The 22361-nt window shown below is 33.9% G+C and overlaps 1 protein-coding gene and 1 pseudogene across 1 annotated transcript; one reads left to right on the plus strand and one right to left on the minus strand.

Annotated features, from left to right (window-relative positions):
• Positions 1 to 3887: 3887 nt before the first annotated feature.
• On the minus strand, positions 3888 to 5778 carry LOC140007533 (putative pentatricopeptide repeat-containing protein At5g37570; annotated as a pseudogene).
• Positions 5779 to 17722: 11944 nt separating this feature from the next.
• Positions 17723 to 19831, plus strand: LOC113689430 (amino acid transporter AVT1I-like). Its single transcript, XM_027207200.2, has 2 exons — positions 17723 to 18557; positions 19145 to 19831. The coding sequence occupies exons 1-2, from the start codon at positions 17766 to 17768 to the stop codon at positions 19670 to 19672; spliced, it is 1320 nt and encodes a 439-aa protein (XP_027063001.2). The 5' UTR covers positions 17723 to 17765; the 3' UTR covers positions 19673 to 19831.
• The last annotated feature ends 2530 nt before the right edge of the window (positions 19832 to 22361 follow it).

The raw sequence follows: 22361 nt of genomic DNA on the forward strand, positions 1-22361 counted from the left end.
TCAGGTCCTTAATGAATTTGTCACCAGTTTTCCAAATAAATGCAAATACCGTTCCTCATCAAAGTCCTTCCACTACATCTACAGATCTTTCCTATTCGAGATGCGATCAGATTCCTGTGGTGCACTCCTCCGATGATGATGAGGACAAACAAATGCTTGAAACACTACTTAGGAGATCCAAACGATTACAGCTGTAGCAAGATCTACCATACCGAAAGTGCATTGGAGATGCGGTTGCTCTACGACCCCATACGACAGGTACAAAAGGCACATTAATGGGTGATTACAATTTGTATCGCTTATGGGTAATTTGTAGCTTTAAACAATGATAATATTGTTTACTTAGCTATATTAGATATTTACGATTGATACTACATTATTTATTGTACCTTAAATTATTCAAAAAAGCAAAAAACTTTCATAATTAGATGCAACGTCATAAATTTAAATTAATTTTTGCATTTGAATTTGAAATCCAAACCTCGCTTTTCCCCATTCATCGATAGTTGATTGATTTTTGATCATCGATTAATGGCGAAAACAAAATAGCATGTTTTTAACGTAATTTTGGCTCCAAAGCATAATATATTCTAAAATTATTTTTGGATTTAGCATTGATAAACTAGGGTTTATAAATTAGGGTTTAAGGATTATGAATTAAGGTTTAGGGTTATACATTAGGATTTAAGGTTTATAAATTAGGGTTTAGGGTTTATGGTTGATAATTAGAGTTTAGGGTTTAGTTAAAAAAATTTTAAAAAAAAATTGATCATCGTTGCATCCACTTAAAGAAAAAGCCTCACTGCATACCGTGAAATCCACGTCAAGAAAAATCTTTGCCGCATAGACTACAATATGCAGCAAGGCATCTTCATTGAAAAAAAAATAGAGAGAAAGAAAAAAAATTCCCGTCTTTCCTCCAGGACAAGAAAAAATTCCGTTCTTAGTAAACTCTACATGCTACACACAGCCACCTACTAATTTGATAGTCCTATTGGGTAGTTTACTTTTCCTATCCTTCAACCTTGGCTCTTGATAAGGCAACGACGTCATCAACTAGCATTACGTATAATTTTGTTTTAATGCACTGAAGGGATTTACACATAATTTGATTACCTATGCACAGAAAGAAAAGATTGCTTCAAACTAAGACTCCGGGTATTAAAGGTTCTGAATTTCAATGTCCCTCTATCCCTCTTAAATCACACCCTGCCCTGCTTTTTAAAAAAAAAATTCTATTTTTACAATCTTTTTATTATCACTCTAATTATGAAAAATTGATTTTTATTGACATTCAAATTATAGAATTACAGGTTTTGAGACGTCCATCATTTCCCAGAAGTATTTGTAAGTCAGTTCACATGTCATGTCCTACCAAAGAAAAGCCTAATATTTCTTTTAGGCTAAATCCAAACAATACCAGTTGTTTTACTATGCCCACTTCGTCCTCAGAATTCCATCCCTGCTCGTGCCCTGTCTTAAATTTTAGGGTCCACAATAACATGAAACCCACTCCCTCCCCTCTTGCTCTCCTGATTATTGTTGCCCATTTCCTTCCACCAAGTCCCGAAGTAGTAGGAATGACCCTTTGGCTTTAAAGGTTCCAGCCAAGCAAGAAGCAACTACACGCCTATATTTCTTCCCACAAAAAAAGAAAAACTACAGTATTATTTCTTGATGCAGCAAATTAAATAGGAGAGCGGCAGCATTACTAAAGAAATGGAGATTCAAAATGCAATAAACAAGAGGAACAAGAAATCTATGCGGAACCAGAACACGAGAATTAGCTTTTCAGCCAGATTGCCAGATGATGTTAGTGGGATCTTTGCAGAAAGCATCTGTGCAGTGAAGTACTCTAACAAGCCATTCACAGACATTAGAGAGTCAATATTGGAGATGATCCAGAAGGTAAAAATTCAAACTTGGAGAGAAATGGATGAGCTAATTTACTGTTACATTTTTCTCAACTCATCAGAGGTTCATACTGTCATCGAAGATGCTTTTCTCAGTTTGCTTTTTCTCTAGTCAAAGAACGAATAAGTCTTGTGCTTAGCTTCTTTCAACTCACTGCTTATCTTGATCTACACCATCGTGTTACTGTAATTTCATTTTGAGTTTCCTTATCAATTCCTTTCACTGCTAAATATTACACTATCAAACATGTAAAATGAGATAATCAGCATTGAGAAGCCCAGTAAGTGTTATCTCTCCACCAAAGGTATAAGCTAACAAAGCCTCGCCTGATATTGGCATTTTCCTACTTTGTTGATGTCTTTAAATAGCCTTATAGATTACTGAAGATCTCTAGCAGAGATATTGAACAAGAGATTTGGTAGGAAGTAAGTGGAAACACTTCCTGAATAGGAAAATGGTCTAGGTATTCCTTTTTTAGGTTTTAACTCTTAATGAAGATGGTAGACTTCAAATTCTTCTAGTGCAAGAAAAAACAAGCATTATATTACATTCATAAACTGAATATGCAGACTAACATAAGCAAACCGACAGAGTCATGCAGATTATCCAGGTTAAGCATGTATTCACTTATGATATGCTTCCGAGTTCGATAATGATCAGCATAAATTCTCCTGTTTACACCAAATAAAATCACTTTTAAATGATGTAGGACATGGTTAAGATCATTCCAAGATTCTTCACCAACACTAGGAATTGGAGATTCACAGAATGGTAATCTAAAATGGTTTTTTTTTTCACATAAATATTTTGGTTAGGAAAGACGGTCCGAGAGCTGGAAGTACTAAATTCCTGATACTTTAACACAAGTTTACCACAGGTAGTGCCCCTTTTGGCTTTATATTGGTACCAAAATTCCACATGCACTCGCCAAGTCATTTTACACCTGAAAGGCATAAAGGATAGACATAACTAGCAGCAAAGACGCATGCTACACACATAAACACAAATAACTACAGCATACACCAACCCTTTGACACCACACTTACTAAATACCCTATAGTAAATTTTGTTTTATAACAGCCTGCAGACCAAGCGTCTACAACCACCAACAAAGGCAGACATCCCATTATCAAGCTTAATACCTGCCATTTTCATCCATAAGAGGAAACAAAAAAATTTTCCACAAAAACAACAAAGCTAGCTACAAGCAGAAGATAGTAATAATTTCTTTAGGTGACAAGTATTATTTGCTATCATTGATCCGTCCTTCATGCTTTGTGAAAGAAAAGAATAGATGGATGTACCAGTTTGGAGTTCTCATTTCTTGTTTCTGCAGATGGAGCACATCTCTCATGTTTTCAGTCAATGCATTTTGAGCCATCTCAAAATCTTGTCTACAGAATTTTGATTGATTCAGTTTGAGGCAAAACTCCAGCCGATTCTGAAATGTAGCCAATTCTTGAAAATGGAAATTCAAGATTAACAAAATCAAAACCTTGATGAATGCATTTCTGAGGAAGTGGTCTACTTTCCAGAAACCTGTTGGCCATTCATTCCATGCTTTCTTGGGTTTACATCCATCAGCTCATAATTTCATATTAACATCAGAGTATCAAGGCTTCCCACCATGAATTAAAGCAAAAATGATTAAGAAACAATAGTAAAGAATGTTAACTCCAGGTCACTAAATGCAATGGCAGCCATAACGGTAGTCAGCTGCATTTACTTTGCATATTTGACATTATTTGAAACTTCATAAAGCTAAATGAGCAAGCCTCACAGATTGACAAGATTGCCTGCTCGGATTAATCATGTCAAAAAACATAACCTACTCAATATTCACAAATTGTATGTCCCTTCCTGATCAGAGTGTTAATATCCAAACTCCCAACAGAACAAACCTCAGATGTCCTCAAAATTGATATTTTGAATCCTAGTAGCCAGCAATTTTAAATTCAGTATTGAGTTTCTGAGGGCATCTGATAAATGAAGAACTCAGTCCCAAGCTTCTTTCTAGAAAAGCTAATGTCTTTATACCAAGATTTTATACTTCATACTCAACTACAACTGGCTATCTTCCTCGGTATTGAGCTTCTGCTGGTGTCTGATGATTAAAGACCTTAGTCCCAGTCTTCTTTGTGGAAAAAGTAACTTCAATAAACCAAGATTTTCTACTTCATATCCAACTACAACCGGGAATTTTCTTGAGTCCTTTCTCCCTAATTTTGACCCTCAAAAGTGAAACATCCAACCACTTATTTGCAGCAGCATAGATGTCTGATAACAACACATAATTCCCAGCATTTAAGGGCTCAAGCTCAATTAGTCTACATGCTACCTCCTCCCCCAATTCAAGGTCACAATGAAGCTTGCAAGCGCCAAGAAGTGCACCCCAAGCACCAGCATGAGGCTTTACGGGCATTGACTTAAGAATGTCGTAAGCATCTTTAAGCTTTCCTGATCGACCAAGAAGGTCAATGAGGCATGCATACTGATCCGGAGAAGGCTCAAGAGAGAATTCATTAACCATAGAGTCAAAATAATGGCAACCTTCCTTAATGAGACCAGCATGACTGCAAACTGTTTGAATTACCGTAAAGGCTGTAGTATCAGGCACAAGTCCTTCCTTTAGCATCCTTTCAAACAGTGCCACAGCCTGTGGACCACTCCCATGAATGGATAGACCCTGTATCATTGAGCAGTATGAGATCACATCATGCGTGGGCATTTGCTCAAACAAGGTTGATGCTCTGTCCATGTTCCCACACTTGGCATTCATATCTATGAGATTGCAGCAACTTGAACACGCTTGAGATCAAATGAGTTTTAATGCATATAAGAATCAATTATTTTTGCCAATTCCAAACAACCCAATTGGGAACAAGCAGACATCAAACTTACCATAGTGAACTCATCCGGTTTGACGCTTCTACACTGCATCCTGTAAAACATCTGTATCGCCTCGTTGGGCTGTCCATTCTGGCCATACCCGGATATCAAGGCAGACCAGGATACAATATCTTTTTCATCTGATTGCTCGAATAACATCCTTGCAGACACCATGTCACCAGTCTTGGCATACCAATTAATCACAGTGGTATAGGAAATAGCATTCTTCTCAGGCATCTCATTAAATAATTCCCTAACACTCCTCAAATCACTGAATCCAACAAAGCCACTAATCATCGCATTCCAGGATGCTAAATTCCTATTAGTCATTTCATTAAACAAGTTCTTCGCCTCCAATGCCTCTCCGACATTCAGATAGCCAACAAGCGTAGCCGTCCAAGAGACTTCATTTCTAACGGGCATAATATCAAACATATTCCGGGAGCACTCGATCTCCTTACACTTGTCACAGAAGTCAACTAAGCTGGAACCCACGTACACATCAGTTTCAATACCACACCTTACTATTGACCCATGGAGAACCCGCCCTTCCCTCAACGCCAAAACATTAGCACACTTGTTGATCAACGGCGGGAAAGTATACTCATCCAGGCTTGCATTCGTAGACTTTTTCATCCGACTAAAAAATGAAAATGAATTGACCAAAGAGGAATGTCTACAGTAGCCCTTGAGTAGGGTGTTCCAGAGATAAATATTGGGTTGAATAGCGCGTTCGAAGACAACGATAGGGTAGGAGAGGTCAGAAGAGAGAGCAATGCAGAGGGACAGAAATTGGGTAATCAAGAAGGGATCCTGCTCGTAGCCCTTGTGGATGATGTGAGGGTGGACTTGCTCCAGGTTTCGGATGGTCTTGCACCGTTTTAAAAGTGACAAGATTGATGTTGTATAAGCAGATGATAATGTTGATGGTAAGGAGTTGAGACAAGCGGATGAGTATCGGCGAATCAAATTCATATGAGCATCGATTGTGACTTTGTGAGTTATAGTGGCAGAACAGCCGGGCAGACAGTGCTGGAGCTGCAGTGTCAGGATCTTGATGGACCAGTTTTGGAATTGGGAGGGAAATTAGAAAAGTAGAAGAAGAAGATTCAGAGAATTTAGAATTGAACGAAGAGAGAAAGAATCTTATTAACAGAATTCGATCATATACCTCCGCCAAGCTAGTACGACACCGTTTCTACAAAACACACATTCCTTTAGCTAAACGACGACGTCTTCTTCCTGCTTCCTGACATGCAGTTGGAGCAGGAGCACGCCGCTTGGCTCTAAACATCGAATTTGGGGCAGGAACAGTCATCAGGCCGACCGTTCCTGAACAATCCTCTCACAAAATTTGACAAGAGGTAAAGAAGAAGCCACGTCTACTAATTCTGTTGCTAAACCAAAAACGACATCATTACAATAAGTGGGTAGAATAAAAAAGTAAAAAATGTATTGAAATCCTAACGGTGTTTGTTTGGAACAAATGGACTGATTCAAAATTCAAATATCAAATGCAAAATTTTGAATCAACCGCATAAAATGAAAGGAAAAAGTCGAAAAAGCATGGATTCATTCTTTTGTACACCAAAATAAGTCTTGCTATCTCTACGGATATTTGCCAAAAATAATTGAGAGATAAAAATGCAAACATTGAAGTGGGAGGAGAAATTTAGGGCACAATTATGTGAAGAAGAAAGAAGGCCAAATCTATAGAGAGGAAGCCAAGCTCGTGAGGCATTTTGAGTGAAAATGGATGGACCAATTTATCTTTGTAGACATCTTTAGGAGGGAATGCAACAATTGAATGAAGTTAAAAATTGTTAGGACAATTTCTCTGCATCCTTTCCAGGGCAGGCAGCAAAGTAGAAGGGAATAGAAGAAATACATTTACAACAGTCTCCAGTTTTGTTGAACAACTAAGTAACAGCAACTGTGCCAGCCAACATTGGTGAAACATAATGCCCCAATTCGACGAAGGTAATATCACTGAACCATGTCCTAAACTACATCTAATGATTTGTCATCTAAGGTATATAAATATAGTACGAGCCAACTTGGGAGAGGTATGCACAAGGAACTTATGCATGCCAAGTGTTTGTAAATTTGACTTAGTAGACGAATTAAATGACTTGGGAAGTTTATCGGCATATAAAATAATAGAAAGAGTATGAAGGAAATCATTACTTGCTTTTTTCATTCTTGTTGTAGGATAGTAGTGATACCATACAGTTTAGAATGTATTACTGGCTGTAGATGGGCATTCACATCATAGTAAACTGACACATACAAAAATAAAAGATAAGTAAAGTGAGTCATTGTAAATTATACGAATGAAATAAGGAGTACAACAAAATTCTACCAGGATTACAAGGTATCTGAGTGATTGTGGCTAGTTATACTTTTTTATAGCAATTTTTTTTGAGATAAATTACTGATAGTTGAGAAATACTCATATATCTCTAAATCAGGATTCTTCCAAAATTATGAGATATTTGAGTGATTGTGGCTAACTATACTCCTTGATATCAAATATATTTTGAGATAAACTACTGATAGTTGAGGATGCGAGTCTCGACGGTTGCCAGTAACAACTGTTCGGAATGATGTAATATTTTTTTAACAAGATGTAACTTTATATGAACTACTTGTAAAATTTAACAGTATAGATGAATTATTATATATGAGATCCATATGAACAGTAACACAATATCACACCTTTATTGTAAGAACGTACAAGAAATTTACATAGAATTACAAAATGTTCAAAAGAAGTTACATTGTTCAAGAACGGTTGAACTAGCAACCGTCCTTGCCTCGTGTCCGATAGTTAAGAAATACTCTCATATATCTCTGATTAAGTGGGTTCTAATATGGTTTGGCATCTATATACGTAGAGAATCATATTTGAGTGGAAAATAATAATAAAAAAAGGAATAGTATGTACAAGGGGGAGGGAACTGCACACTTTAGTAATTAAACATTGTTGGTTGCTACTTCATGTTAAAAATTTGGTACATATTCGTGCAATAGTAGTGAATTAATTAAAGAGAATTTCTTTTAAACTTGGTTAGTATAAGTGCAGATTGTAGATATATGTGTTACGCTATGTACATATTATTTTGCTGAACTTACCTAGTGAAAGAAATTGGTTGCAAACTCAATCGAATTGGACTAAATCATAGGTAAGAATATTGCAAACTCATCGCAATATTTGGCTTGCTTTGTGACTGAAGGGGGATGAACTTACTTGCATGATTTTGTTTGTGTAACTTGTTTAAGATGGTGTGACATGAATAATGAAATTGAAACTCTGACGAAAACTCCTAAACAAGAAAACTGTAGGTAGCACAAGTTAGATATACTAAGAGCCACCTTGGGGAAGGTATGGACAGGGAACTTATGCATGCCAAGTGTTTGTAAATTTAACTCAGTAGACGAATCTTAGGAAGTTTATAGGCATATAAAATAACAGGGAGAATATGAAGATAATTGTCGGTTTTTTTTTTCTTGTTGCAGGATAGCAGTGACACCCTACAATTTAGATTGTATTACCAACTGTGTATGGGTACTCACATCACAGTAGATTGGCATATACAAAGATAAAGATAACCAAATTGAGTCGTTGTAAATTACACAAATGAAATAGAGAGTACAACAAAGAGGGATTCCTTCAAGATTATAAGGTATGTGAGTGATTGTGGTTAGCTGTACTTCTTGATCACTGTAGACTGACACATACAAAAATAAAGATAAGCAAATTGAGTCATTGTAAATTACACGAATGAAATAGGGAGTACAACAAAGTGGGATTCCTTCAAAATTACAAGGTATCTGAGTAATTGTGGCTAGCTGTACATCTTGATCACAAATATTTTTTGTGATAAACTACTAATGATTGGAAAATACACTCATGTATCTCTAAAGAAGGATTCTTCTAGGATTACGAGATATCTAAGTAATTGTGGCTAGCTATACTTCTTGATAGTAAATATTTTTTGAAATAAACTATTGATAGTTAAGAAATACTCTTATGTATCTCTAATTAAGTGGGTTCTAACATGATTTGGTATCTATATACGTAAAGAATCACATTGGAGCGAGCAATGGAAAAAGAAATAATGGACACAAGGGGGGAGGGAACTGTACACTTTATTAATTAAACATTGCCAGTTGCTACCTTATGTTAGAAATTTGGTACCTATTCATGCAATAGCAGTGAATTAATTAAAGAGGATTTCTTTTAAATTTGATATGAGTGTAGATTGTAGATATATGTGTTACACTATGTACATATTGTTTAACTGGACTTACCTAGTGAAAGAAATTGGTTACAATTCAATGTTCCTTGACGTCATGTTGGAGAAATATTATTTTATCTGAATAAATAGTGACCATGGAGTAAAACTGTTATGGTATTGTAAATTAGTATTTCACTAATGTAATGATGTTAAAATCATGTCTGTCTAAACAACAATAGAAGAAAAATTTATAAAAGGATGGGAAGGAGAGGGAAGGAGGATGTGCATATAATATTAAATAGTAACTATTGTTACCTCATGCTTGTAACATTGTACCTTTTTGTAGAATAGTAGTATAATAAATGAAATGTATTTCTTGAAACTAGATGGGTATGAGTATAGATTGTAATTTGTATCTAGTAGGTCAATGACATATTGTTTAGACTGCCTTTCTTATAGTTATCTTAATTAGTATGCATGTTCATCCTATTAGATAACTATTACATTCTATGATAGAGCAGTGACAGTATAGAAATACTTTGACATGGTTGTAAATGTACAATCAACTAGCATAATGATGTTAAATCAGCTCCAGGAGATTGATAATGGAAACCATGTAGGGAAAGAAATGTAGACATTAATAAGCATTAGTAATTGTTTACTCTTATTTATAAGTTAGAATCTCGACTAATTGTAGCAATCCAATAATTGAAATGCACAATATGAGAGTTGATTGGCATGAGTCTTGGTTCTAATGTCTATATGTTAGGCTAAATGTACTTGTTGTTCAAAATATTTTACTCATAATTGAATCTGCTATATCATCCTTGGAACTAATTTATCGTGATTTAGGAATGTTGGGAGAAAACATTATGTAATTAAAATATAGTTGTTTATCAAAAAGTTGGTGCAGACGGCATGAAGGAAATTGAGAAGTTCGACTAAGAAAGCATCTAGAGAAAAAAAAAAGTGAAAAATCGGGTAGCAGCAAACTTGAGGCACCATCAAAATCCTTGAATATGTAAGTTGTCAATATTTTTATGTTGCGCCAATATGTGGTAGATAGTGAAATGTAACTGTTTGACTAATTGCAATTATAAGTTGTTGAATTGGTCGCACACTGTGTTAATTTGCATAGATAAGAGCATTTGAAGTTTTAGCCAAACTGGTATGTGTTGAACAAATAAATAGTCTTTACAATTTGCATGAGTAGTGGCAAGATGGCATGGAAAAGGATAAAAAAGAATTCAAATGACAAGGAAGAAATATAAATAGGGGAACTACTGACCTGCAAAACCAATCCCATCATTTATAATTAGAAAGAAAAAAGAAGAAATCAACTTGAGAAGAAGAAATGGAGCAAGCGAAACTTAGTTAACAGTATTGTACAATTCTTTTACCTTTCTTTTACAGATTTTTGTTATCACAACATTTGTAAATTTTTTATTTTGATTTATAGAAAATGTTATGTAGTGATATGTAAGAATCCTTGTAGATATCATTATAATTATCGTAAATTTTGTTCAATTTGTAGATTTGTTTGAAATATTGTATATATCTATTAGAATTATTGTACATATTATTATAACTAGAGTGTACATTTGGCTAATTTTTTTATTCAATTTTTAGAAATATTTGTAAATAATAAAATTATCTAACAAAAAGGCACTTTGTTATATTTATAAACTTAACAAACTTCTCCATTCTTCATTTTTTTATGAGGAATCCATTCTTCATTTTAAGTTGCACATCATCCCTTTTTATGTATATGTTATTTTTATATGCATCATATCTAATAAACCGAAGAATATTTATTCAAAGACAATTAAATGATAGAAATATGTCAAAATTGACATTCCAACCAACCTAAAGATATTTGTTCAAAGAGCAATTAAATGCTAGAAGTATGCCAAAATTGACATGCCAATCACTTTTCTAACGCTTTTAGTTCGGGTTGATAAAAATGAAAATGAATAACATTATGATTGGGTATTACAAATTTGTTGATGGGTAATTATTGCTTTATAAGATTATAATATATTGACAACTAAATCTTACCTAAAGCCACTACTTTCAAAATAGTGGTAGATGACTAGTTAAATTTTCTTTTCAATCAGCATGTATGTAACTTTAAGTAACCAAATGTAATTAATTTTTACCAATTTGTGAAACAAAAATCTTTATTTCCTTAAACATATTATAAAATGGGCTAAACAGTTTGTAGGACATTAGCAATGGAAAGTCAGTATGTTACTAATTAGCAATAGAATGTAATTTTTTTTTACCAGTCGATAGAATAGAAGTTATTGCTTTGTATATATTGTAAAACAGATCGAGCTAATAATAAAAAATTAGCAATACATGGTACTTAAATACTAAGTAAATGTACAATACTAATAAACAGAATCTAAAATTAGTAATTTAACTTTTTTTTCTCTTGGACATTGTAAAATAGATTGAACATGTGGTAATATATTAAAAACTAAATGTAAGTGCATTCTAACGAATGTTGCGAGTCTGGTACAATGAAACTATCTAATTATCCAATCTAATATACTTTGCTCCACCGGCATTGATTGATATCTATTGATTTGTCAAAAGACGCTATTTTTGCCCATGACATGCTGCAAAATAAGGTGAATACAATATAATGTATTAACAATTACATATATGGTATAGATAATCAAACCCTAATTTATACACCTATATGAATTCTGTGTAACCAATGAACAACTATATATTAAATTTATTGTTACATTATATGTATGCATGTGACAGTGTATAAGGGCTAACAACCAATTACAAATTCAAAAAATGGACTAATTTCTGTAAATTTATAACCATGTAAGCATATATAACATATACCACTACTCGATACCTACTAACAATGTGTACACTCTACAGATAAATGCTAATATCAACTATACCAAAGTTTGTAAAATATATTCCAACTCACGTAACTACTTTTTTCTGCGCTATATCTAATCTCCCTTTTACATGCATACATAATCAAGTAACTAATACCTAACATGATGTACATATTTGTAAATTGATTGTACCTTATAGATCATCCCGTATAAGGCATTCACAGACAAACAAGGATTACTCATACAAGTAAAATTACACATCTACTATAGGAAGATGCACAAATTGATCAAAGGGTTAAATAACAATTCCAAATTTATGCATACCATTTCATAACCTTTTATCGATATACACAGTCAAGTAACTAACATCTAACATAATGTACATTTTTTTAAATTGATTGTACTTCATAGATCACTCCGTGTAAGGTGCTTATAAGCAAATTAGTATTAGTCATATAGATAAAATTACACACTCACTGCAGCCTGCAAGGAGATGCATAAGTGGGTCAAAGCACCAATAACCATTTCAAATATATGCATACCATTGCACTATGCATATTGCAATATTGCTGCGATGACTAATTGCAATATGCATGTAAACAAATAACTGCATGTTTAACAATTTCTATGCATCGTACTTGGTTGGTAACATGGTATACATTATTTCAATCAGATTGTACATTTACTAGTATTTATATACATGCTACTTACTGAAATAAACTACCTCTCTACTAAATATTTGATGCGTTTTCATAAGCAGTAATGGCTGATTTAATAGGTGATTGGAGCAAATAACCATCTAGTAAAAGCTTTTGATATAATATTATTGATGAATAACATATTGTACATTCTGATAAACATGGTGTATATCACATACCTTATCTAGGCAAATAACCATTTTAAAGTTATACAAACCATTGCACTACCTTTTATAGATACACACAGTCAAGTAACTAATACCTAACATGATGTTTATTGTTATAAATTGATTGTACCTCATAGATCACCCCATATAAGGTGCTTATAGGCAAATGAGTTTTACTCATACAAGTAAAATTACACATCTACTGCAGCCTGTAAGAAGATACACAAGTTGGTCAAAACACTAATAACCATTTCAAAGGTATGCATACCATTGTACTATCTTTTATAGATATACACATTCAAGTAACTAATACCTAAGATGATGTATATTTTCATAAACTGATTGTATTTATTTATACATCACATTGTATAAGGTGTTTACAGATAAATCAATACTACTCATACAAGTAAAAAATATTTACTAAAAATCAGTACAAGTTGTGGCTGCAACAGCTAATTGCAATATGCATGTGGACAACTAACAGCATATTCAATAATTTGTACACATTGTATTTGGTAAGTTACATAGTGTATATTATTTCAATCAGATTGTACATTCACTAAGTATATATGTACTTGCCACTCATTGAAGTAAACTATCTATTTAATTTAATGCACTGTCAATTTCATAGACGATTGGAACAAATTACCATCTAGTAAAAACATCTGATATAAATGTTATTAATGAGTAACATGATATATGTTCCAATAAACACGGTGTACATCACATATCTTGTCTAGGTAAAATCTTACAAGTTATCAAAAGGTACGCCATATTTTAAAAGCAATTACAAGTAGTAAAATTTATATCTTGCAACAAGTTACACAATACTTTAAAAGCAATTACGAGTAGGCAAATATCATTATAATCATGTCATGGGATACTTTTCAACAAGTGTACCTTCTTAATGTTGTCAAGCCATCCTAATCCTTGTTTAAATAGACTTTTCGGATGCTGAAACCTATGACAAAATCATATATGTGAGTGATGGTCGCATAGTATCACAGTTGTGCACAATAGGTTTCCGATAATATACATGTTGTTAGATGACAGTTATGGTTTGTAGTTACAAATGTACGCATTGTGAGCTAAGCGCTGCAGTGTTGTACTCCCTATTTTATTCATGTAATTTGCAATAACTCACTTTACTTATCATTTATCTTTGTATGTGTCAATCTACTGTGATGTGAGCGCTCATACACAGTCGGTAATGTAGTTTAAACTGTACGGTGTCACTGCTATCCTGCAACAAGAATTAAAAAAAAACAAGTAACAATTACCTTTACACTCTCTCTGTTATTTTATATGCCTATAAGCATCCGAAGTCATTTAATTCGTCTATTGAGTCAAATTTACAAACACTTAGCATTCATAAATTCCCTGTGCATACGTCCACCAAGTTGGCTCTCAATGTATCTAACTTGTGTTACCCATATGATTTCCTTGTTTAGGAGTTTTCACCAGAGTTCCAATTTCATTATTCATGCCACACCGTTTTAAACAAATTGTGCAAACAAAATCATGCAAGTAAATTCATCCCCCTTGTGTCACAAAACAAGCCAAATAGTGCAATGAGTTTGCAATATTCTTGCCTTTGGGGTTTAGTCCAATTCGATTGAGTTTATCTCTGCTTCAGATCTCACCAACTTCCGCCTTTTTGTAGCCTTTATGAAAAATTTTTGTCCCGCAACAGTTTCTGCAACACTTTCTCCTAAAACATCTCATCTGAAGCTTCCCAATTTGGGGTAGGGATATTATTTTGCTGATACTCTGAAATTGTGAATGAATGTTCACAAGATATGTTTTTGGAGGGAGACCAAAATTCTATTTCATTTGAAGATTTCAGATGAAGAGTCGTGCCTCATTGATTTGAGCGGGAATTTTTGGAACGGACAGCTGAGGTATTTTAACGGAGCCCGTTAGCCCCTCAAATGTTTTTTTATTTTTTTTCCTACTCACTTACTGAAACAATGTCGTTTTCCTTTGCTGTTGCCCCCATTATACGTGGCTTGTTGAAGTCCTCTCATTTCCTTTTGTGAGAGGACTACCCAGGGACGGTCAGCCTGATGACCGTCCCTACCCCAAATCCGTTTTGTACCATACTCGTGCCAGAGCTATATTTAATGAACTTTTCTTTTTTTGACATATATTCTAAAAAATTAGTCAAGTCGAGCTTTTACGTAAGTCGTGCAAAGCTACTTTCTGTCAACTCAGTTCATTGGAATCTTTCATCCTTATCGCTTTTACCAGATTGGCATATTGTCTTGGTCACCATATTTTTTTTTTTTTTTTGGAGTCACCATCATATTGTTTGAAGGCAATTATTCACTCGAATTAGTCATGTGAACCATATTTTTATGAAGAATACTAGCTACATCTAGAGTTTTTCAGATTCGAGAAAAATATCGTGGTTTGAAAGCAATTATTTACTCGAATTAGTCATGTGAACCATATTTGAATAAAGAATACTAGCTACATCTAGATTTTTTCAGATTTGAGAAAAATATCGTGATTTGACATTTATAATAGTGTTATTTCAAGGGATAATTTCAAAAACCTCCCTTGAGGTTTTTTGTAGTTCACTTGATACCCTAAAACTTTAGAAATCTCCTTTGGCTCTCATACTTTAAGCTATTTATAATGTTTGAAATCCATTTCAAAATATAATATTACAAAATTCATTTTGAGAGAAAGAGTATAATTTCATTCCAAATTTGCCCTTCTCTTGTCATTTCTTAATTTCCATAACATATCAAATTATCTCTTAATTTTTGTAAATTGATCAATGTGGTTCTTTAATGAAAATTTAAAAGTTAATAACAAGGTCGAAAAATGCGTTAATAGTTTTTGTCTCACTAGTTCAGATAAAAAATGTTAAATTACTCAAAATTATGAATGATTTACAATACTGTTAAAAATAACTTCCAATAATTTATAGCCATGATAATACCTTTTTACATCAGTTTCATATAATACAAACAAGTTTATATAATTTTTAGCATGTTTTTTTTTTAAATTTTCAAGTTACTGATTTGAATGAAAAAATAGAAAATTCAAAAATATGTAAACAATTGATAGAACTTCTTAAATTAACTTAAAACACTTTTCAATAACGAAAATATTATATTTGCAACATGCAAAATCTTCAAATAAACTTTCAAATATTAACTCTTGGTATTTAAAAAACACACTAAATTTTATCCAATTAGAATAAACCTGCATACTTTTTGCTTTTATTTTTTATTTATTATTAATACAGTCACGTGTTTGTAGTAAAAAGTAAAACAATAAAAGGGAAATTTTAGAATGAGATTATATTCACTCTCCCAAATAAATTTTTTACTATTATATTTTAAAATTGTAAATGATACAAAAAGGTTAAAGTAAGGGAGGCAAATGAGATTTTTTAAAGTTTGAGATGCCAAGTGAAACTGTCAGAAACCTCGAGAAGGTTTCTTAAATTATCCATGCTTTCAAATGAAATTTCTATTTACTATATTTTGTTACTTGAGATTTCAGAAAATCAACTGCAAGAGCTTTGTTAGAGCAATTTGAAGGTTTAGTCCCTAATTAATTAAAATCTTATGGAGGTCCTTCAAATATTATTTATACTCTTTAGTCACTAAACTATTTTTAAAGTCTCTCAAGTTTCAATTGAAACTTTTTAACCCTAAATTTTTTGTTAGTACTTTGTACCCAAAGTAATACTACAACTAGTCGATGTTTGCTTTTATAATAAAAAAGAAAGAAAAAAAAAAGAGGAAGCACAAATGAAAGTCATTTTCTGATTCATTTGCACATATATAGTCACGTTACATTTATGAAATTTATATATTTTGTACATTGAAAAGCTTATCCTTATGTCTCAGGGTTGAATTTTGAAGGAATATCACGAGCATGACAGAGAAAAAAGCAATAATGCTCAAGTGGGTCATTTTTTATAGGATTGAATTTCATAAAAGATCACCACGCATTTATATATCATGAATAAGTCTTCCTTAAGTTTGTCTTTCTTACAAGTTAAAAGAACTTAAAAGTCTTTTTGCACATTTAACATTTCCGTTATTCATAGCTCCGCATTTCTGACCAATTTAATCATCTTATTCACATATAAATTATTGAATTTGTTGTATAAATTTATCAGTGAAGAAAATCTGGAAGAGTAATTTTGGGATTGGTCTCACCTTCTATACTCTCTTCTCTATATTTTCATAGTTTCACAAGTTTTTATTTAATTAGTTGAGGAGGCTTTCGTCTAATAGTTTAGATTGAATATTCATAACTTAAAAATTATGGGTTCAAATTTCTATTCCCCTCTTCACTTTTTAAATCACATTCCTCGCACAAACGTTGGATTTGGACAGTGAGTAACCAATAAATGGTTGGATTTGCTTTCCCTTCTATATCCATCCCTTATACCAATGGTGGGAAAAATGCAAATTAATATGCGGCCGGCCAGCCACCGTCTTTCGTTCTCTCAAATCAATTTGAAGATCGTGCCTAAAATGGATCAATGAGATTCTAACAGGTCTAAATTGGATCCCAAGTAACACAAATATTCTCATTTTTTGTTAGGTATTACAGATGTTAATCTCATCCAAGACCAGAGCTCAAATCCGCTTCACCAATCCCATGCAAAATCCCTTTAGCATGATTTACCTATTAAAACTCGGGATTAATTACCACAGCTACACAATCATAGATAGACTACGTAGTCACCATGTTAATCAATATACACGACAAGACCTATTGACACATGTTGCACTGCTTCAAACGAAATATACTTTGTGATATTAAACTTTTTATTATATCTTACCAAGTATTTAAGGATCGAAAGAGAGAAATGTTGTCATTTTATTCATCCTTGACAAATTACATAAAACAAAAAAAAAAGGTAACAATGAAAGTGGAACCAAATATTCTCCCACACATAAATACTACTCTTCTGAGTCTCAGCGAGCAAGTTTCAACCTCAGACACGTCTCGCTGATGGATCGCAAACTCGAATATCATTGTAACTCAGTTACCGTGCCTCTTCTGGTTGATTATGATCAGGAGGGACAAACCCTTTTAGCTAATGAAGCCAATGAATTGAAACCTGAAGGACATGTTTCCAAATTAGCCTCTACATCATTTTGCAAAACTTGTTTCAATGGACTCAATGCTTTGTTAGGTGTTGGGATACTCTCAATCCCATATGCATTATCTTCTGGAGGATGGATAAGCTTAATCCTTTTGCTAATGATAGCATCCTCAGCCCTCTACACTGGCTTATTGATACAAAGATGCATGGCCATGGATTCCACAATCAGAAGCTACCCTGACATCGGTAATCGAGCATTCGGAGCAAAAGGAAGAGCCCTTGTCTCCATTTTAATGCATGCGGAACTTTACTTGGTGGCCACTGGTTTCTTGATTCTTGAAGGAGATAATTTGTCATATTTGTTTCCAAAAGCAGGATTTGAACTTGGTGGTTATAGTATTGATGCAAGACGAAGTTTTGTTATCATGGTCGGGCTTATAATACTTCCCACGGTTTGGTTGAATAACATGGGGGTTCTTTCATATGTCTCAGCTAGTGGTGTCGCTGCATCTCTTGTGCTTCTTTGCTCAGTTTTGTGGATTGGAGAATTTGATGGGATTGGATTTCATGGAAAGGGAAGTTTTGTCCATTGGAATGGAATCCCCACTGCCGTTAGTCTCTATGCTTTCTGTTATTGCGCTCATCCAGTTTTTCCAACCCTATACACTTCCATGAGAGACCAGAAACAATTTTCTAAGGTAATGGAGCTACATTATTGCAATTTAAGCTCTTTATCTTTTTTTTTTTTTTGGTGCGTATTTTGTGCATAAAAATTTTTTTTTTTTTGGGTTGATTTAATCCATAAGTCAATAAAATATAAATCCTTGTATCACCTGATATGTAATTCAATTTCAGATAATATGTATCAGGTGAATCATAAGATAACTATCAGGTGAATTTTCCTACTAAAATAGTTATCTTATGATTCATCTCTTGCCCTTCTATCTTTTCCATTTTTGACGCAATCGTACCTGATCTTGAACGCTTAAAAGAAGTTAAAATCCTGAGTATTATGTGCATTAGTTATGGGCAGAATAAGGGAAACAATAATAAAAAGAAACAGTTACCATGATCAACTTGTACATCCTCCTCGAAATATCAGACATGTTTTTGGAGAAAAACACAACTATGCAAAATTATGATAACATACTGACCTTTTCTGTTTTTCACATGCTTTGGCAGTATATTGACTCGACGTATGTATCAAACAAAGACTTCATGATGGCAAAGTGAAATTAATACACCACTATAATCTTTCCTGATATATGTCTATTTTTTGGTGCAGGTTTTGGTGGTATGCTTTTTCCTCAGCACTTTAATCTATGGACTAATGGCAATTTCAGGATGCCTAATGTTTGGTTCAGAGGTGCTGTCCCAAATAACCTTAAATCTTCCAAGTGACAAAATTAGTTCAAAAATTGTCATATACGCCACTTTGATCACTCCAATTGCCAAATATGCACTAATAGTAACACCAACTGTGGATGCTATTGAGAATAGACTGCTAGCTGGTTCCAAGAAAAAGGCATCCAGCCTTCTCATCAGGACTTGCTTGGTATTGAGCTCTGTCATTGTTGCTTTGGTCCTACCAATTTTTGGGTATCTCATGTCATTCGTGGGCGCGTTTTTAAGTGTTACTGGTTCAATTATACTTCCATGCTTGTGCTTCTTGAAGATTTCAGGCATTTGTCGAAGATGTGATTTCCAGGTACTGATCATAGGAGGCATTATGTGTATGGGCTTTGCCGCGATGATTATTGGAACTTATACATCTCTATTGGAGATAATCAGTCATTTCGTCAGTGGGGACTAAACTAAAGCTCGGCCATTCAGATGACTGTTCGTTTGCTTCATTTTTTTTTCTTTTTTTTTTATTTTTTGGGTTTAATTTTTTGGGTATTATCCTTGTTGTTTGATTGACTAATAGTGGTGACAAATCTCAAATGCCAAAAAATGTTGTCCAATTCTGCTATTTACTTGCAGGGATATTTTTACATGTGGAGTATCTAACTAAATCTTCAATGCGAGCAAAAATTCATAAGGTTGATTTAGTTCATTTGGAACATAAACTAGTATACCATCTACGTTTTATGCTTCTAGCTATAGTTGCTACAAAACCTCTTCAACTTCAGTAAATAATAGCAATAGATCGAGACAATAATGTGTCCGGTGGAATTCTGAGTTTTTGGCAGTGAACCACTCTTAAGAATGTCAACAGCGAAGATAAACAATTTAATGCAAAAAAACACTTCTCTTACCATATTTTTTGCATTCGTTTATGTATAGAAGAAGACTATATAATTGCCTGAGCAACTGCACCGTATAGTAGATACTACGTTGTAAAGGTCCAAAATCTAGTACTACACAGGAAAAAACTTATTGCTCAAATTTAGGGGACAGCTGAGAGGGACCAACTTGTACGAATTCACTATGTGAGATATGGCCAAAACAAAAAATGCCTCGTGACGGATTATTGGTTAACCTCTTATTCCTCAAATTTAGGGGACAGCTGAGAGGGACCAACTTGTACGAATTTCCTGTGCGAGATATGGCCAAAACAAAAAATGCCACGTGACAGATTATTGGTATTACCTCTTCTTGACAGGACCTTTGACATTAATAGTTGGGGACAAACAATTGCTCAGGACCCCTTTATGGTACCAATGCATTAATTGTTGTTGCTGCCGTAGGAAGCAGGATGAAGGGACGATACGTGTGATGGTCATAAATGCCTGACACTGTGGCACATGCTCGTTGATTCAGATGGGGAAGCCGACGCGCACATGTACATTGAAGCAAAATGAAGGCCGCCAGCCTCTTGCGCTGGTGTCTTGCTGGGTATTGAAGATCAGAGTCAATTCTTACCTTCAATCTATACTTATCATTTAATTGTGACGGTTACTTTTTGAGTGGCTTCTTTGAATGAAAAAATTCATCCGTTAAAAGTCTTTTTCTTCTAAATTAAGTTAGAATAAATAATATAAATATTTCTGTTATGACAAAAAAACAAAGATTAGAAGAATAAACGAAGGGAGAGGCTTCTTCCAATGTCATTTAGTACTTTTAAAGTTTTGTAAAAAAAGAAAATAATAAATAATATGCAATTACATTTTATTCATATTTTAATAAAATTTATCTATTTAAAGTCTCTCGAGCAAGTGAAATAAATTTTAAAGAATATCTCAGACAAAGGTTGAAGAACTATCTCTCACGAATACATAAACAACCCGTTTGGTTGGGGGAATCACCACTATGAAATGGGTTTTTAAGTTGTCAAATCTCTTACCTAATGCTTGGTTGATACTTATAGGTATGGATCTATCACTGTGGATTATGGAAGACCTAAAAGTGGGACTAATTTATCAGAATATAACCCAAAAAAAAAAAAAAAGTCCGTGAATTATATGTCTGACACATGTATCGTACAAAACTCTACCTATCATGTCCAGTCAACATGATAGAAAATATATATTTTTAATCGTGGCAGGCTGCTGTGCACGGCCACATTTATTTTTTAAAAGAATGGCACCTGCTACCGTGCACAGTCAGCACGGTAGCAGGCAGCATTTAAAATAAAGTCTTGTTTTCAGTGCTTGGAAAATAGGAAGAATTGGGGTTACGTCTCCGGTGGAAAGTTTACTTTTCTGCCCACAGTAGGCAGAAGCAATGCAATGAGGCTAACTGTGTTCTGTAGGGATGCGCAAAGAAATAATCGGTTGTGCTTGGATGAAATAATGCTAAAAATTTTAAAATTGCAATAAAAGCCCTCTTAAAATTTGTTTATCATCTAACGCCCATTACTTGGAAAATATTTTGTGAAAACAAGACATTTTTTTTTAAAAAAAAATGCTGCCTGCTACCGTGCTGATTGTGCACGGTAGCAGGCTCCATTTAAAAAAAAAATTTTGGCCGCAGGCTGCCGTGTAATTAAAAAAAAATATTTCTTGTTGTGTTGTCTGGACACGGCAGGAATAGTTTTGTACAATGCCTTTGTCAGACGTACATTTGACGGACATTTTTTTTTTTGGGATATATTCTAAGAAATTAGCCTAAAAGTGGACAAACACTATTCCAGACCAAATTGGGCATCTTTGCTCCCAGTTCCCAAATTTTAAGTGTGTAAATCCATAAAAAAATAAAAAGGAAACTTGATATTTAGGTGACCAACAAACTTCTGTGTTCATCATCTTCTTCACCTTCATCCTACTCTCCCTCTTCTCCCCCTCCTGTCTTCGCTCTCTCCTTTCTTTCCACCATGCACGTTGTTGGGTAAAATGCAAAGAATTGGCAAATATTATGACAAGAATTGGCTTCAAATCGTGATAGATATCACTTTCCTTTAGGCTTTATTTGTCCGATATAAAGTGCAATAACCTTGGACAAATATCCTTTAGGATAAGATGAAGTTTGTTTATCTTAAACTCTTGCACAAAGCAAGACAAACCCTTTGGGAGCTAAGGAATTCTTTTGAGAGAGTATACAATAGTAGGAAAGTGATTTTC

Source organism: Coffea arabica, chromosome 5c, assembly GCF_036785885.1.
Source record: "Coffea arabica cultivar ET-39 chromosome 5c, Coffea Arabica ET-39 HiFi, whole genome shotgun sequence".
NCBI classification, from domain to species: Eukaryota; Viridiplantae; Streptophyta; class Magnoliopsida; order Gentianales; family Rubiaceae; genus Coffea; species Coffea arabica.

Bases quoted from the DNA above. Each gene is read 5' to 3' on its own strand.
- LOC113689430 (XM_027207200.2), top strand. From the start codon at position 17,766: ATGGATCGCAAACTCGAATATCATTGTAACTCAGTTACCGTGCCTCTT. The intron at 18,558-19,144 runs GTAATGGAGCTA...TTTTTGGTGCAG, and splicing joins ACCAGAAACAATTTTCTAAG to GTTTTGGTGGTATGCTTTTT.